The following is a 16,375-nucleotide window of genomic DNA, read 5'->3' as shown; positions in this document are numbered from 1 at the left end:
ACTTCTGAGCACTTTGAGTTAATGGCTGTGCTCACATATCCTTGTCTCAATCATTTTACTTTTCATTTCTTGCAAGTAAGTTGGTTTACATGCATTATCAAATCGTGACATTAATTTGAAGCTGCAATCACTGTTCTGAAGAATATGACTTTGAGTGTTTTAACTTCATATGTCAAGGCCAGAACAGGGTGTTTTATTGTAAATGCCTGGCAGCTAAGTAAGTTATCACAGAAATCTTCAACACTTCCTTAAGCAGACTGGACCTTTTTCAGTTTGCAGACCCCCAGAATAAATCGGCAATCTCCCACACAGCCCTAGAGATGCACAGATCGCAGCTGAAGAACATTTCATCCTGAAAGGGTTTGCCAGTTTTGCTCTACCGGAAGGGGCTGGCAGTGCAGCTTTTATCCTGGAAGTTATGTTGCTGTTACAACTCCTGTTAATAAGGAGAGGCATCCACAAAGATCTCTGGTGTCACAAGGTGATTATTTTGTGCAAGATTTCCTTGCCATGCTAGCACAACTGTCTCAACAAAGTTTTTAAATGTAAGCCACATCATCATCTAAGTGTTGCTTTGCTAGAGGAAGCAGCCGGATGAGCTGATTTTCTCCAGATACTTTGTAAGGCTGCTCACCTGGCCAAGACCACACCCAATGGCCGCCTGGTAGTTGGCTATTTGATGGCAAGATCTGCTGCAAGATGATGAGAAGAAAGTTGCCGGAGTTTGTCTGACCAGCACACGGTCACATGAAGACCTTCAAGAAAATGTGAGTGAACATTTTTTAAAGTCTTACTTGTATGCGTGGGCATGCTGTGCAAGCAAATCAGCTGATTGATATGCTTTGAGATAAAGACTGTTTTTAGTCTGTGAACTGTAGAGTTTAGTTAAGGTTGTTAATCTCGTAGATAGAAGAAAAAAGGGAAGATAAGATCTCCTTCCTCTTTGGAACTGAAACTTGTGACTGGATGCTGATAAGCTCTGCTTGTCTGATCTGGGGGAGCCTGGTGGTCAGGGGGGTGCTGCCTGCAGACACAGCAAGTGATGGGGGAGTGGGAGGTTGTTTTATAAAGCTCTACTTTAAACGGAGGAGGGGAAAAAAGCCACTAAGAAATGTGTTATTCTAATCTACCCTTCAAGTTACTTAATCATAGTGTATGAAAGTTGAATGGTACCTCTTTCCTTTATCACAAGTATTTTACAGTACCTGAATTCTGGACATTAGAGGTAAAGGTTGCGTTTGTTGGGGTGTGTAAAGATTTGTGTCATGTAACTTCTTAGCAAGCAGATGGAAAGCTTGTGTGTTGTATTTAAACCTACTGAAAATTTGATGTCTAAGCAACTCAAAAGAGAAAAGCACCTTCAGGGGGCCAATACAGTGGCACTGGAGCTTATATTACAGTGGATGTTACGTGTCAGGCACTGCATTGTTAATGAAGATAGCAGAGGATGTATGGTGTGTACGAGGGCTCTGGGAGCAAAAGGGTGCAGTTGGTCAAACTAAGAGAGAATGCGTTTGTTTGGTAAGCTGTGTGCTATGCTTGGCATTCTCTAAGCTTCTGGATCCCTCCTATCACAGATCTTCTATTATTTGTAGTTTTGCAGCAGCATTTTGAGACTATGGTAATCAGGCCTCCCAGCAGTAGGTGCAGTACAGAAACAAACAAGAAACAAAATTAAGGCAGTACACAAGCACTGTAAGCCTACAACCTGCCTAGATGAAGATGCAATAGATCAGAGAAGGCACCTGTAGCTATGTATCCATGCCTGACAGGTAGGGAGCACAGCTCACCAGTTCTCTTCCCATTTTGATTGTAGTCACGTTGATGGGCTCCAATGGTATTACTCTGCTGCTATCCCTGACAGTTTATTCTCGTCTGTTCTTTGTAATTCAGTAATATGAATATACACTGTAATTAGAAGATGCCTTTATCAGAAATGACATATTAACTGTATTTAAAAAAAAAAAAACCAGCCACCACCTTGATGCTGTTGCATCCATTTTTGTCAGAAAAATATGAGTAGTCAGGCTTAGACTAAAACCTCTTGAAACTGAGAAAATACGAAGGAATAGTGTAGGAGTTGGTAGGCTAGCTCACCTATGGTGGAGAGTGCCTCGGTCTCCTGGCTTTTTGCATCGGACTGCAGCATGCTGGGCCTGCCTTTGGTCTCAGACATAAACGCGTAAGGCTGGTCAGGAACTAAAGCTTGCCAGTTCAGATACTTGTGGGGGCGTAAGTTTGTAGCAAGAATGAAACTGAAGCAGTTGCATTTATTACTGAGCTTTAGCCTGTAGTTCAAAGAAAAGATTTTTCTTTCCACTAGAAAATAGTGCTACAAGTCCAACAATTGTAACTTTTTAACGGTCAGTTTAAATGCCGGTTTATTCAGTGTATATATAAAAAAAAAATAGATCAGCATGACAGATTCAGTGAAAACATAAATTAGCATGATGGCAAACAATTAGAACAAAATATGGCAGTAAACATTAAATTGGAATATGGCTAGTAATAAAAAATGTGTTACATGATTGTACCAGCAGTGTCATTGCATAAGTGTTTCAGTGCTGGAAATAGAAGGAATTAAATATGGAAAGTAAGTTACTTTTAAGTGCAATGAAAGATGCTTTCAAAAAGTGGTGGAAGGTAATCTCCCAAAGCATGTCCCATTAGAAGAGAATGTATTACAGGTTCTTCTTTTCTGGCATGCTCTATCTGTTTCAGCTTCCTGAATGCGTGCTTCCTCATCCCTTTTTCTAAAACAACTGGTATTTACATAACTGACCAACTCGACAGTTGGGGTTTTGTTCATCTTGGGGTCGGGGGAGTGGGATGTTTCTGCAGTGCAAGGCTTGTTCTATGCTTCTGAAGGAAGGTGGGGGGAGTCCTACACGTAAAATCTTGTAATTCTTATGTAGTGGTACTTTTGTACGTTAATAGAAGCATGTGGTCTCCAAAACTTGCGAGTAGAAACAAAGGCCACCTGAGAAATACAAATAGAATTTGAAAACTAAGCAAATAATTCAACGTAGCCTGTATGAAGATGAGTGCATGGTGGAAGGGGTAAAGGAAGTAAAAGATTCTTTCTTGGTTTGGGGAGAAGGAACAGCCAGACAACCAAAATAAATCAAGGTTTCCCTTTTTCTCTGGAAAAGTTTGCCAGAGTTCCAGCAGTCAAAGTTTGTTCCTGAACTTTGCTCTCCTGAACAAAAATCCTTGCACACTTAATGCAGAGAAAGCTTGTCCTAGCCATTCAAACAAAACCCTGTTGTGTAACTTTTTTATTTTTGTTTTGTTTTGCACACATTTATCAAATGGTACTGGAGGTACCTGGTGATGGTTAGGAGCTGTAATAACCACCTACTACTCGCAGCAGAACATGGCAGTGCATGGCAGTCTACCTGTGTAATATTGTCTTATATTCTATAACCTTATTTGTGATATACCCATAAAGCTACCGATGTAGTCCTGTAGCTACAGAGGCTCAGCAAAACAACTCTTCGCCTCCTCCCAACCCAATATGTTTTTTGTGTATACTATATATCAAGGAAGCGAGGCCTGCTTTTATTGGTGTGGACCAAAAGAATTTCAAGAGATAAAGGGATGCTGGTCTTTTGGGTCAGATGTAGAACAAAGTGAAAGAGGGACCTGGAGAAGCCCCTCAGCTAATAAAGCAGAAAGCATTTCCTTTCAGCTCAATGTCATCAGTCCCAGCAATATGGTGTAGCCGTGACTTTGGTTAAGGAAAACATGTTTCATGATCATGAAGAGGGAGGGAGGAAGTGTTAAAGGTCACAATACACAAAAATTTATCAGATGTGTCAAACTGACTTGTCTATTTCACAATTTTCTGTTAAAACAGATACAAGATTTCAAGCAGACTTGCATGTAAGAATTTCTCTATAGCACCAGAACGATCTTGAGAGTTTGTGCAGATCTCTCAGATTTACATGTTTCCAGTTTCTTTCTTCTGGTGTTTGACTTTTAAATGCCTATCTTGGATTCTGATTTTGAAACTAGAAAATGTGAGGCAACAAGCATTTGTTCTTGCTGTTGTTTTTTGCCAGTTCAGCTTCCACACACATAAATGTTCCACTGCATACCACTTCTACAACTTGTGATACAAGGCTACTAGGAAAGACAGAAATGCAAACCCAGTAGAAGAACCTTAGAGAACTCTAAAATGAGTTCTCAGAACTGAGGAGGGAATTAGAAGAGCATGATGAAGCCTTCCCTCATATTGCAATATGTGCTGAGAGCATGGCTAACTGTAAACTGCTAGTTTTCTAACAACTCTAATAAGCCATAACATGCAAGCGTTGATAATGTTATACAATAACTCATTCTTTATTTGCTACCATTGTAAACATCTTTCCATTACACAGACATCACCGTTTACATTATTGCTTTTATATTGCGGTAAACAGAAATTCCAATTAGTATACAGCTATCTAAGCACAGTGTGATAAGAAGAAACTGCCCACAAGCAGTCTTGTCATCTTCCTCTTCCCCCCCCACCCCGCAAAAGACAACATATAGACTGGCACAAGAAACATCAGTCCAAAGACTGATCACCTTTCTACTACAGCAACACAAAACAGGTATGACCAAAAAAAATTTACTAGCCATATTTTCAATAATACTGACTACTGAACTCCCACATAACTAAATACAAATGTTTCCATTACAATAATTCCTAAGACAAGGTTAACCAATGGGATTTTTGTTTTCCATCCTACTTTAAAAACATTTTTTCCTCAAAGAGTGAAAATCCAAAACTATGTGAGGTGCTTAAATTGGCCCCTTTTCTTTAGACAAAATGTCATATTTTTACAGTATCAAATGACAGAAGCACAACCAGTTTAAAAATATTCTTGTTTCCTCCTAAGTAGTGTCGTCTTCAAATCATGCCTTCCAATTAAGTTGGTTATTTAAGAAGCAACATGCTTGTTTATTGAAAGACTATATTCTATTGTTATTTATAATAAGTTTCTACTTATCTTCAGATTAATTTATTCATGGAGTGGCATCACATTTCAAACATATGCTGGAACAACAGGAAGGGAGGTAGTCTCTTAAACAGTTGTTACAGGAACAAAAAAAATAGAGAACTGCCTTGTCTTCAGTTTTAATTTTTTCTAAAATATTACTGTTGCATATAAACAATGTAGTGAATGCTTTGACGATGCAGCATGTTAAAGTAACAATACTTACAAGTTCTAATAAGTAAAACATGACAGTTAATAAATAACAGCAAGAGAATTTAACAAGGTTTTAATTTACAAGAGTCTTAGAATAAACTACAAGCAGTAAGTTCTGATGTTGAACAAATTGATCCTATCAACTTGCAGAAAGGTGGCCTACCTCCGTTTTGAATCTTCCATAACCTTAGGATTGTCATTCTGTAAGAGAGTTAGTACAAAATACCACTGACAAGTAAAATACTGTTCTAAACACTCTCTTTCCCTTCCCTAAATGCAGCTTCACCTTCCCCCCTCCCCTCCCATATTCTAGTTACCACCATAATACAATTACCTTACCACTGGTGCAAAACAGGGAGACCTGGTACTATTCTACATAGAGTGACTTAAACAGAAGGACTGGGGTATTTGATCACAAAAACTACATGCAAATTCTAACCGTTTACTGGGGAAGTGTAGTGGAGCCTAACAAATACTCATCTTAAACGATTACTACGCACAAGCTAATACATTCCCATATATCTCGCTCATTTTATGATAGTTAGGTTTACTTTTGTTTCCCTTCATATGCTGATGGAGTTTAATCCCAGGTCACTTTTTGATTTAAAAAATAAAAAGCTAATGAAGATACATTTCATGTAGGGCTCAATCTGTGTTCTACACTAAGATGTCTTAGCTGTGTGACAGGAAACCTAAAACTTGATGCTCAAAAAGCCTCAGCAGTAGTTACGTGGCAGTCTCTTTATGACCAAGGAGCTGAATGCAAGTTTCAAGGCTGGAAAGACTAGTGTGGAGATTGTTAGCAACCATTGCGGGGGGGGGGGGGGGGGGGGGGGGGGGGGAAGCTTGCAGACTCCACAGGAGAGGGTTGGTTTTTTTCTGGAGATGGCTCAACTGTTTTTTTTAATTGCTAGCAAGTGGTAGAGGGAAGTAAATGTGATTCTGGAATTCCCTTCCTGCTGCTGCTAGACATCTTGGGGTCACTTCCGAAATTCAAAAGATTAGTCTCATGTTGCTTGCAAAGGAGATTTACAAGCAATATCAAAATTATTAAAGATAAACACAAAGGAAGCTGGGACTAGGAAGTAGTAAATAACTAACTTTCTAGCTGCTGAGAAAGAGTTTCCTTTCCACTCCCTTCCTTAGCCAGCTGTTAGGCATGTTCAGTTTCTGCAGGGGGTCAGAGAAACAGAGCTGCAACACAGTATCTGAATCCCAGATTGCTCTCCCCAGCATCTCAGCTCTTCCATTGGTAAGAATTACAGAACTCCAAGTTTGCAGGAACAGCAAAAGAACCAGGCTTCTTGTGGACAGTTCTGTTATTTGAGAATCACAGAGTGGTTTGGGTTGGAAGGGACTGTATAAACCACCCAGTTCCAACCCTCTGCCATGGGCAGGGGCATCTCCCACCGGACCAGGTTGCCCAAAGTCCCATCCAGCCTGACCTTGAACACTTAGAAGGATGGGACATCAACAGCTTCACTGGGCAACCTGTTCCAGTGCCTCACCACCCTCTGAAGAATTTCCTAATATCTAATCTCAGTCCGGCCTCTTCTAGTTGAAAGTCGTTACCGCTTCTCCTATCACTACACTCCTGGACAAAGGGTCCCTCCCCAGCTTTCCTGTAAGCCCCCCTTTAGGTACTGGAAGGTTGCTGTAAGGTGTCCCCAGATCCTCCTTCTCTTCTCCAGGCTGAACAAACCCAGCTCCCTCAGTCTGTCTTCAAAGGAGAAATGTTCCAGTCCCTTGATCATCCTTGTGGAAATCTATCTGCTTTAAAGCCAAAGCATAACCATAAATATACCCTACAAGCATCTTCACATTACCTTTTTTTTTTTTAGTAGAATAGTGTCAGTCCAACATAGATGAGATGAACCTCTCTCCACCCTGTGTGTGGTAAACTCAAAAACTGTTTGTTACTATACCTAAGGCATCATAAAAAGTAAACAGAGCTGCACTACCTCCTGCATATACTATATATATGTATATACATAGTATACAGTGACCAGGTGCTTTCCCACAAATAAAGAGATCACCAGCATTTAAGGGACCAAGAGTAATTGGGTGCACGCAATGCAAGAAGTCACTATTTATACAAGACAGAATTACCGAGGTGGGAAGGCACCTCTGGAGACCACGTGGTCCAATCCCTGCTCAAAGCAGGGTCACCTAGAGCAGGCTGAGCAGGACCTTGTCCAGTTGGGCTTTTAATCTCTCCAGGGAGACGTAATATTTCATATTATATTAAGAAATGTATTATTTATGTAGTGTAACATCACTCCTTACAAAAAAGGGGTTCATCCCTTTCCTCTCCTGTTCAGTATTTGTATTCTTCAGGACCCTCTTCATGATTAGTCACTGACTGTAAGTTAACTAATTTACCTGAGATGATTTAAAAATAAAAGATGGACCATGAAACCTTGTATTAGCATACAGGTTTTGTGCCAGTGTGCTATTTATATACTGAAAGAGTTTTTCCCAAATAACTTGAGCTTCTAAGGCTATGATCTGGTTACAGAATCAAAATAAAACACTGATTGAAAAAAGCAGAAGGCACTTATTTAATAGTAGGTTTTGGAAAATGAAGTGATGGTTGTACCAAATCTGTTTAAAGCTGCTTTAAGCAATAATTAGACAAAATATAGATATGAAGTCCTATTGACTAGATTGTCTGAGGATGCCATGATTAAGGAATGTGTCACAGTTGCACTTATCCATGCAAAATGCATTTTTATTAGAGGCTAGTATTAATTTTCAAGAAATAGGGGCTGCATCTGCAATATTTATTTTTTTTTTTTTGTTAAATGAGTCAACTCAACTCTTGTACTTCCCAATGGGAATTTCTCATTAGCTGCTAAAAGAAAGGGCTGACAACAAAGTCAAGCAGTCTGAGCAGCTGAAGTCAGATCAGAAAGAACGGAAAACTTTTATAGCGGCAGTATTTTTAGAAAGAGTAGCTTTACTCTGAGGATCAGATCCTCACACCGTTGACTTGTGGTTCTTTTTTTGTTGTTGTTTGTTTGTTTGCAAATTAAGCTTTTTCCAAGCATAGCAACTTGCTGATACAAATCCACAGACAAAAAACTTCCTTAGCCAGAAGTAATTTGTAGTAAGTACATCAGTATGTTGATGGATTAAGCCTCTTTCCAAAATTGTGACTAATACATCCCCTTCATCAACCTCTTCATTGTGGAAATTTAACATTGACAAGTGGACTATTGACTACGCATACAGAATGAGAACACAAAAAGCTTAAAAGCAGGGACATTTCAACTAAAAAAAGTTTTAAAAGACAATTAACAGATAAACTTATTAATGAAATGCACTATGCAGAATAAGTATCTGCTTTGTGTTCCTGCACCAAGAAGTATAAAAAAATGATAACAAGTGATCCAGGGATCTTCAGACTTCTGGGTTAAAAAACAAACAAAACAACAAAAATAAACACAATAACCATGTGCTTTGGAGAGTAGCATATAAAGAGCTGTAAACAGAGGTTGATTGTCCGAGCTTTCTTAACTGAACTTAGATTATTTTTTTATGTAAAAAAGTTCTATTGTTATACAGTTTTTGGTGAAACTTACAAAACTTTCAGCCAAATGAGTAATTCCATTGTTGATGCAGAACCTGATACACTGCAGAGGAGTTAAGGTTTCTTTTTATCTCCCAAGGTTAATATCGCATCATAATCCAGTAGAAGACCCTTAATTTTTTCATGGAATTTTTCTCTGTACTGGTTGAAGTGCATAATACTTTCTGGTTCTTCTTCAAACCAGAACTTGTCAAACTCATAAACCAGATAACCTAGAAAGAAAATAAAATACAGACCTACAAAAATGAGCTCCACAATTTTGTGCCTTGAGCTAGTTAAACCTACAATGATCCTTTAGACTTTGTCCAATTCCCTAAAATAGGAAGTGTTTTATCCTGGTCAGCAGCAACCTTTTGCACAGTATAATAATGAATAAAAGAAAAATCTGCAAGTACTATATTTTCAGACTGCAGATACAGAAATTCACCTAAATTTATTCCTGAAATGTACATTTCTGTATCACAGTGTTTAAATATTGGTTACATTTCAAATATCTGGTCCTGAAGGTAAACAGCTTGCTGGGGCTAAAGAGAAAAAAGTGGAGATGCACTCCAAAAATAAATCAACCAACCAAATAACACTCTATGTTGTAGGCCTACCCCCAGTAATCTGTACTAGAAAATCTACAGATACTTACAGTAAAATTGATGGAAATGTTCCATTTGTGGCAATCCAGAGACCACGTTGTACAGATGAGACTTTAAATCACCACTCTTAAGTAAGCTGTATGCCATTTCGGTCAGATTAATTCCAACAATTGCATAAGAATATCTGCAACAGCGATCATAGTTCATGTTTTCATCTTATGGATTGAAGGACTTAAAAGCTTCCCAGAAACAGTTGGCATTAGGATAACTGTAAGAATCAATTTTTCCTATAGTACTTGTTAACAAGCCAACTCTGGCCTACAGACCCCTTTTTCAGTTCCCTGGTGAAGCTAACCATGTGAAAGTTACTTATTAAAAAAACCTCGAATTTCCTATACAATAGTATGGTAAATGCCTCCATTAAGCAATGACGAGATGGGAAGGGTAATCAATATTGACCTCATATTGCTCAATTGAAATCATTGCATCTTCTGGAATATCAAAAATAGGACATCAAAAAAAAATATTGAAGTATCAATAGAATGGTCATCTCAACTTATTTCTTCATATCAAAAATCTGTTTTTCTGCTGCACACTTAGAAAGCATCACACCACAGATTCTTAAAGGACTATTAAAACAAGTGTTTAAAAAAAGATGAATTTATTTCAATGATATATGTATTTAATTGATGGAAGTATCTTGGGTATCTTATTCATGATCTAGTTGCATAAGATAATATTCTTTAGAGTTGAAGTCAAGGAAGTTTCCTATTCTTGGTAGGTGATTGAGCTAACTGGGGACTAGATGGATCAGATGACACATACAGATTTACTGTCTCTCTTTTGTATCTGACTTGTTTTAAAATATATTTTCCTGTAAAATCAGCGAAGCATTTTAATACACAGTGTTCAAAGATGAAGTAAAATGCTGAAACGAGCAAAACATCTACTTGTATTTACTTATTACAGAAGTCTAGAAAAAATATTAGATTAAGAGGTAATCTATATCATCCCTACACAGGATCAATAAGAAAGTGAAAAATACGTATTCACTTCAAGATCTATTAAAAATACAGCTATAATGTTAGGTGTTTATTGTGTTAACCAGAGTCAATATTTTGCAACATTTTTGTCCCAACAAGTCTGTTCGGAAAAAAATTACAAAGTTAGCAACCTGAAAATGATTTGTTCCGTTTCTCAAGCCCTTCTACCTTTTTTTTTTTTCCACCCTTAACTGGAAGAAACACGAATATTTTCCTCTTTATTTTCAGAAACAGTACTTGACAATTCTCATGTGCTCTTCTGCAGAACAAGTGAAAAAGAGTCATAATGACTTACCCCAGCTTAGGGTGATTTGAACGAGAGAGGATCTGACGAGCTTCATTGGTGTAATGCTTACTAAAATACCTGCCAGTGTGGAACAAGACCTTTCATTATTTTTAAGTTCATATAAAAAAAAATTGTGTCCATATCAAAACATGTAGCTATAAACTAGAGCTGAACACTACTCTGTACTAAAAAGGTCACAACATGAAAACAAAGGAAAAGTATTTAAAAAAAAAATATTTTATACTCAGCTTCAGCCAATGCAGTAGAAAAAAATAAAATCTGAACATCAAACAGGAAGTTCACTTAAGTCTACAAATTAGCTTAGCAGAGGTATGCAAACATGTTTATTTTTCATTGCAGTAATAAATTCAGAAATTTTAAAAGCTTTCAACAAGTTACTCTCCAAGTCATAGCCTATCAAACAGATCATATGGTGACAAAAAATAAGGTGTCTGGGGCAACTTTATTTCTCCCCTCACCTCTTTTCTCTACCCAACTACACACTTACAGAAGTGTAGCTGCTAGAAACACTTGACTTATTAACAAATCCTGTTTTTCACTGCACATATGCCACCATTTCTATTTGCTTTTATTCAGTCTTTATTAAAAATATCATTAACTAATGAGAATTCATAGATACTGAACATTAGTTATAGCAGAACCGCCATAGTTCTTTTCACTTACACCAGATTCACTAATCCCAGCAGGCCCATCCCTCTGAAGTCTGTTTTGGGGTCATCACCTTGGAAGCCGATGTCACACCACTGCTTGGTGATTCTGGCCTTCAGATTTTCATGAGGCATCAGCAAATTCCAAAGCTGCACAAATATGCTACCATGTCATGCATAGCTGCTGAAGTATTCTAAGTCACATAATTCAGAGTACTTGTTGCTGCACACTAGAAACCATTCACCACGGAATAGGATACAGCCTGCACGCTGTTTTCTGTCAGTGGCAATCTGGAGTCATGCTACAATAGCTTAGTCAAGAGGTTATGAAAATGATTACGTTTAGCATTAAAAGTGATAATTTCCATTTGTAGGCAAAGCCACTATATTGACACTATAGAAGCCAAGACTTGTTTCATTTCAGAAAATAATCGATGCATCGTATTCCAATAGGACAGCTGTAAACTGAAATACAAATTCACGACAAATGTTTACTTGCCCATCCTGCTGTTGTCTATAGGGATTTGACACCTACGGACAACAATGCAATGTGGGGGTTTGTATGGCAAGTTGGAGGAGTTATGAAATGCCAAGAAAATAACATGCTAATATATTTGCAAAGCAGACGTTATTTTAAATAGACTCGAGCAAAATTACGTTTGCTATTATTTATACTGATAATTGAATACTGACAGATTGAAACTATCCTCTTTGACATTGACTGGGATGAGTGTGTTTTTTTAAGTAGTTATTAACTGAGAAATTTACAGAAGTCTGCACAAGGTTAAATATCTTTTTAGTTAAAACCCTTCAGTGACCTGTTATAAAAAATATTTTGCTGACTGTTAGGTCTGATTTTACATAACATAATCCCAGTACAGGCAACACTAGTTTACTAATTGGTTTCGCTTTGACATTTTATTTTAATCAGCCACTTCTGTAATGACTTGGCGGTTCACAAGTAGAAAAGAGCTTTAACTAGGGCATCTGTTAATAATACTACTGATAAATGAAGTTCTTTGCAACTATTGGACCTGACAGTGGGGAATGGGGAACAGCTTTTGTATTTAAAAGATTTGTTTTTACCTCAATTAACTGTTCCTCATGTTCTTCATTATCTGAATCATACGGGACCTTCCTCATATTTTCCACATTCAAGTAAAGTTTTTTGTAACCTGTTATCTGCAGTAAGGATATATGCAGATTTGTCTTAAACCTGAAATAATAACAAATAACAGAAGGTATTGAGGCTTCGTTAGCTATAATTTCTTGCTTGAATAAGTTAAGTTCTATCAGGTAAACACAATATAATCATTAGAATTAGGAAGTGCTTTATGATTACATCTTAAACTTCACCATATTGGTTAAGCATACTGCTATAGGGATCTTACTTCTACTTCTGATTTTAGAGCTGCGCAGTCAGGCCCTATTCACTTAAATATATGGAGGAACATACCCTCGCTAAAATCTGTGGTGACACAGAAAAACTCCATGTGTCATTCTGACTACTGTACCCACAAACATCTGCCCACAAACTTTTTGTAAGCCTCAAAACCAAACTTTGTCAGAAATTTTATACCTTCAAAGTGTTTCACTGAACTAAAATTTTGATGATTCATAGTTTTTCCTCTCAATCGCTCATAATTACTTCTGCAGAGAAATGCAAACTTTAATCTGCCATCACTATACTCTCTCAAATTTATCTAAACAACTACATAGTTCATGTCTCAACTTCTGTGATACTTCTTAAAAGCAAGGAATAACAAAAGTGACCTGTGAGATAGAGACAGTTATCTCAAATCCATTGCAATTTAAACTTTGCAATGCATTTCCTAGAACTGAAGAGGACGTAGCCAGACCTTATTTTCTAGCTTCCTTCTAAAGACTTGAATTGCTCAAATATTGTATCTTACTGAACAACAGCAAAAACATGCCAAGAAGTGAGAATTATCTGCCTTGGAGAACCTTTGTTAGAGTTCCAAACATACCTGATATCCTTATGTTCAATTTTCTTTTCTTTCATTACATCTCTGACACACTTCTCCACTTCAGCTTCATCAACGTGTAGAGCATTTCTTAAAACCTAAGAAGTTAACAAAGTACAAGTCCTCATGATGAATGCAGAAACCTGTTGCCTACTTTACTCTTGCTATTTCTCATTCTCTGGATGCCTGCCCCATGTGTATTCTTTCAATAAATTAACTGTTCTCCTTTTTATAGCTTTTTAAATGCTTATAAGAATTATGCTCAAATCACTTATTAAAAATCTGCGTAATTAGATAAATGCATAATTTGTAACTATGTCAACTGTAAATAATTTTTTTCTGCAAAAGACCCACTTTAAGAAAAAAAAAAAGCTCAAGTTAGGTTCTTGTTTGCTTTCAAATGCTGAATTGAAAGATGTTCTTCCTAACCTAATTGAAACAAATGCATACTGTGCTCTACCGTAACAAAAATACTTGTGGCAGTTACTAATTCTCTCTAAAAATCACACTGCAGTGACTAGCTAGAAAAGGAAGAATGCTCAGTCACCTCACGACCTAGAATGGAAAAGTTCCGTTCAAGACGCACAGATTTGAGGGCTTAAAGCGTTAACTACAATGTCTAACTGCTACGGAACAATCAGCAGGAGTTTGTTAGTTAGAAGTCTACCTGCAAACATGCGTTACATTTTTTTTCCCCCAATGAATTGAGATGCTACTGTATATACTCCATATAATTGCTTTATCTGTATCATTTACCTGTATTGCATTTCTGGTTTCTACAAAGCCAGCAAAGGAGACAGCTGTGACAGGGAGAACTGACTCTCTCCAAGAACAGAAACCCAGTACCATGACTTGTCTGAGTCACTGCTACAGAGCAGGTAATCTTTCAGAGGAAAAAAAGTGAACAAATGTTTGAAGTGATATAGGGTTATTCTTGAAAAACCCTGACTAATCCTAGCATGCAGAGCCCAAGATGTTGTTCTTTTCTTTCTGTCTCTTATTCCTCTGCTTTTTCCTTCCCTCAATAAGCACGTGTTCTTTTCAGGCACCTGCCTCTGAAATAGTTTATAATACAGCTGAATCTTTATCTTTTACCTTGTTCTTTGATGATCCCAGTGAATGTTCTGCAATAACAATAATTTAAAGAAAATTAAAAACAAAGTCCAATGGAAGTGTTTTTTTTAAATAATTGACAATAGGTGTTCTTGTAGATATCATAAAATGCTGAGTAACTTTTTGATTACATGTATCAAATACTTAACCCATATCAAGCAACTGAAAGGCTTAATTTACGTAGATTTTCGATCATCCTTGAGTTCAATGCCGAAAACAGGCTTATTATTCAAAACAGCGGTCAGCAAGATTTACTAAAAAAGAAAAGGTGTCAAGACAGAAATATCTCCGCACATTTTTCCATTCCTCGAAACGCCTTCTTGTTTATGACTGAGGAATAAGGAAGCAAAGCAAGTTTCATTTTTTTTTTTTTTTTTAGAAAAAGGGCTACTTTTATATGAGAAAAGCTGCATTATGAGAGTTTTAAGGTCACGGCCGTGCAGCCCCCGGGCTCGGCGGGCGCCCCCCGTTACCGATGCCGAGCGTCCTCCGCGCCCCCTCCTTCTGGCCGTGCAGGACTCGCTGCAGCTCGCACTTGCCGGTGAGCAGCCTCACGACCCACTTCAGCCAGAACCGCACGCAGCTGCTGTACAGGAACCCCCACAGCTGCAACAACATCTGCGTGGAGAAAGCTCCGCGTTACCCGCCGGGGCCGCCCGCTGCCCGCCGCCCCCCTCTCCCCGCTGGCCCCCGGCCGCTGCGCCCACCGTGCAGCCGCCCGCCGGAAGCCGCCCGCCGCCTTCCCTGACCTGGAAGTGATGGCGGGGGACGACGGAAGCGGCTGTTGGCCGTGCCCTTGCCGTTACCGGCAGCGTCCCTGCCGTTACCGGCCGGGCACATGCCGCCACCGGCCGGGTGCCTGTTGGCAGCGGCCCGGCCGGGGTCGTGAGGCGAGGCCAGGCGAGCTCCCACAGTGCAAGGCAGGGCGCTGGGGTGGGCTGCTGGCACCCTCAGCCCGTGCCTGGTCACAGAATCACAGAACCATTAAGGCTGGAAATAGACCTCCAAGATCATCGGTTCCAGCCACCTACCCCCAGTATCACCCACTAAGCCATGTCCCTAAGCACCACATCCAACCTGTCTTTGAACACCCCCAGGGGCGGTGACGCCACCACCTCCCTGGGCAACCCGTTCCAACACCTGACTGCTCTCTGAGGAGAAATGTCTCCTCATTTCCAACCTAGTGTCGCTTGGGGCCACTTGTGTGTGTCTGAGGACAAAGTGAGCAGTGTGCTTGTCCCTCCGGTTAGGGTTATGTTATGAAATGTAATCGCGAAGGAGGCGTTGTGGGCTTAGGCGAGGTGCCTGTGAGGAGGGTGCTGGCCACGGATCCTGCTCTGCTGCTGTTGCACATAAGTGCAGCCCAAGTGTTTCAGTTAGTCCCGGTAGGCACCTCCTTTGTATGATAATTAGTGATTATTTTAGACACGTTTGGCTCAAGCAGTTCTGTGGAGGGCAACAGGTAAAATTCCTTTTCCTCTGCGCTGCACGCAGAGTTTGAGGGGCGAGAAGGGAGCTGGCTGGCTTGCTGGGCCGTGGGCAGGTACCTCTCTGAAGGGAGGAAATGGAAGTACCTTTCACACAGCATGAAAGGCCTGGTGACCTGCATCCCACGGGATTTTGGAGGGTGGGCCAAATACATCTGGTGTTTTCCCATTCAGATCTGTGCGCTCACAGGGGTGAGGAGCTTCACTTGAGGGAGTTGCTGGTTTGAGAAATTCAGGCGTTTGACCTCAGATCTGATTCCTGCTCCTGAAAACTGTGGGGACAGGTGGTGTGTGTTAACAGGCAGCATGCACTCCATCACTCTTTCCAGTGTGGCTTCATAAATGAGCAATCTGAGTCATAAAACATTGGTGTGCTACAGGATAAAAATAAACTAAGAAGTATTTCTCTTTATTAA

At 39.3% G+C, this 16,375-nt stretch overlaps 2 protein-coding genes across 8 annotated transcripts in view; one reads left to right on the top strand and one right to left on the bottom strand.

The window, feature by feature from the left end:
- The first annotated feature begins 48 nt into the window (after positions 1-48).
- The window catches only part of MGAT4D (MGAT4 family member D), a 57,905-nt gene continuing 41,578 nt past the window's right edge, over positions 49-16,375 (top strand). For 3 of the 4 annotated variants that reach the window (XM_013197819.3, XM_066996687.1, XM_066996688.1), the window contains exon 1: positions 50-767. The gene's annotated coding sequence lies outside the window, so the exon portion shown is untranslated. Of the gene's footprint in view, positions 768-16,375 lie in introns of all 4 variants that reach the window. The other variant, XM_066996686.1, reaches the window with a different exon arrangement.
- On the bottom strand, positions 4,321-15,232 carry ELMOD2 (ELMO domain containing 2). Of its 4 annotated transcripts, none has more exons than XM_048075007.2 (9): positions 15,180-15,232; positions 14,946-15,090; positions 14,455-14,483; positions 13,363-13,457; positions 12,461-12,590; positions 11,391-11,524; positions 10,716-10,784; positions 9,428-9,561; positions 4,321-9,026 (listed from the first exon to the last, which is right to left on the bottom strand). In XM_048075007.2, the coding sequence occupies exons 2-9, from the start codon at positions 15,088-15,090 to the stop codon at positions 8,845-8,847; spliced, it is 918 nt and encodes a 305-aa protein (XP_047930964.1). In that variant the 5' UTR covers positions 15,180-15,232; the 3' UTR covers positions 4,321-8,844. The 4 variants fall into 4 exon arrangements, with proteins under 4 accessions (XP_047930964.1, XP_047930965.1, XP_066852794.1 ...); XM_048075008.2 differs by having other exon boundaries at positions 4,321-9,002; XM_066996693.1 differs by lacking the exons at positions 14,946-15,090; positions 15,180-15,232 and adding an exon at positions 14,622-14,932.

The sequence above is a fragment of the Anser cygnoides genome, chromosome 4, assembly GCF_040182565.1.
Source record: "Anser cygnoides isolate HZ-2024a breed goose chromosome 4, Taihu_goose_T2T_genome, whole genome shotgun sequence".
NCBI classification, from domain to species: Eukaryota; Metazoa; Chordata; class Aves; order Anseriformes; family Anatidae; genus Anser; species Anser cygnoides.
Note: the sequence above shows the minus strand (reverse complement) of the source record. Positions and strands in the feature narration are given on the sequence as shown.

Bases quoted from the DNA above. Each gene is read 5' to 3' on its own strand.
- ELMOD2 (XM_048075007.2), bottom strand. From the start codon at position 15,090: ATGTTGTTGCAGCTGTGGGGGTTCCTGTACAGCAGCTGCGTGCGGTTC. The intron at 14,484-14,945 runs GTAACGGGGGGC...TTGTTATTGCAG, and splicing joins GCGGAGGACGCTCGGCATCG to AACATTCACTGGGATCATCA. The intron at 9,562-10,715 runs GTAAGTCATTAT...TCGCTGTTGCAG, and splicing joins TCAAATCACCCTAAGCTGGG to ATATTCTTATGCAATTGTTG.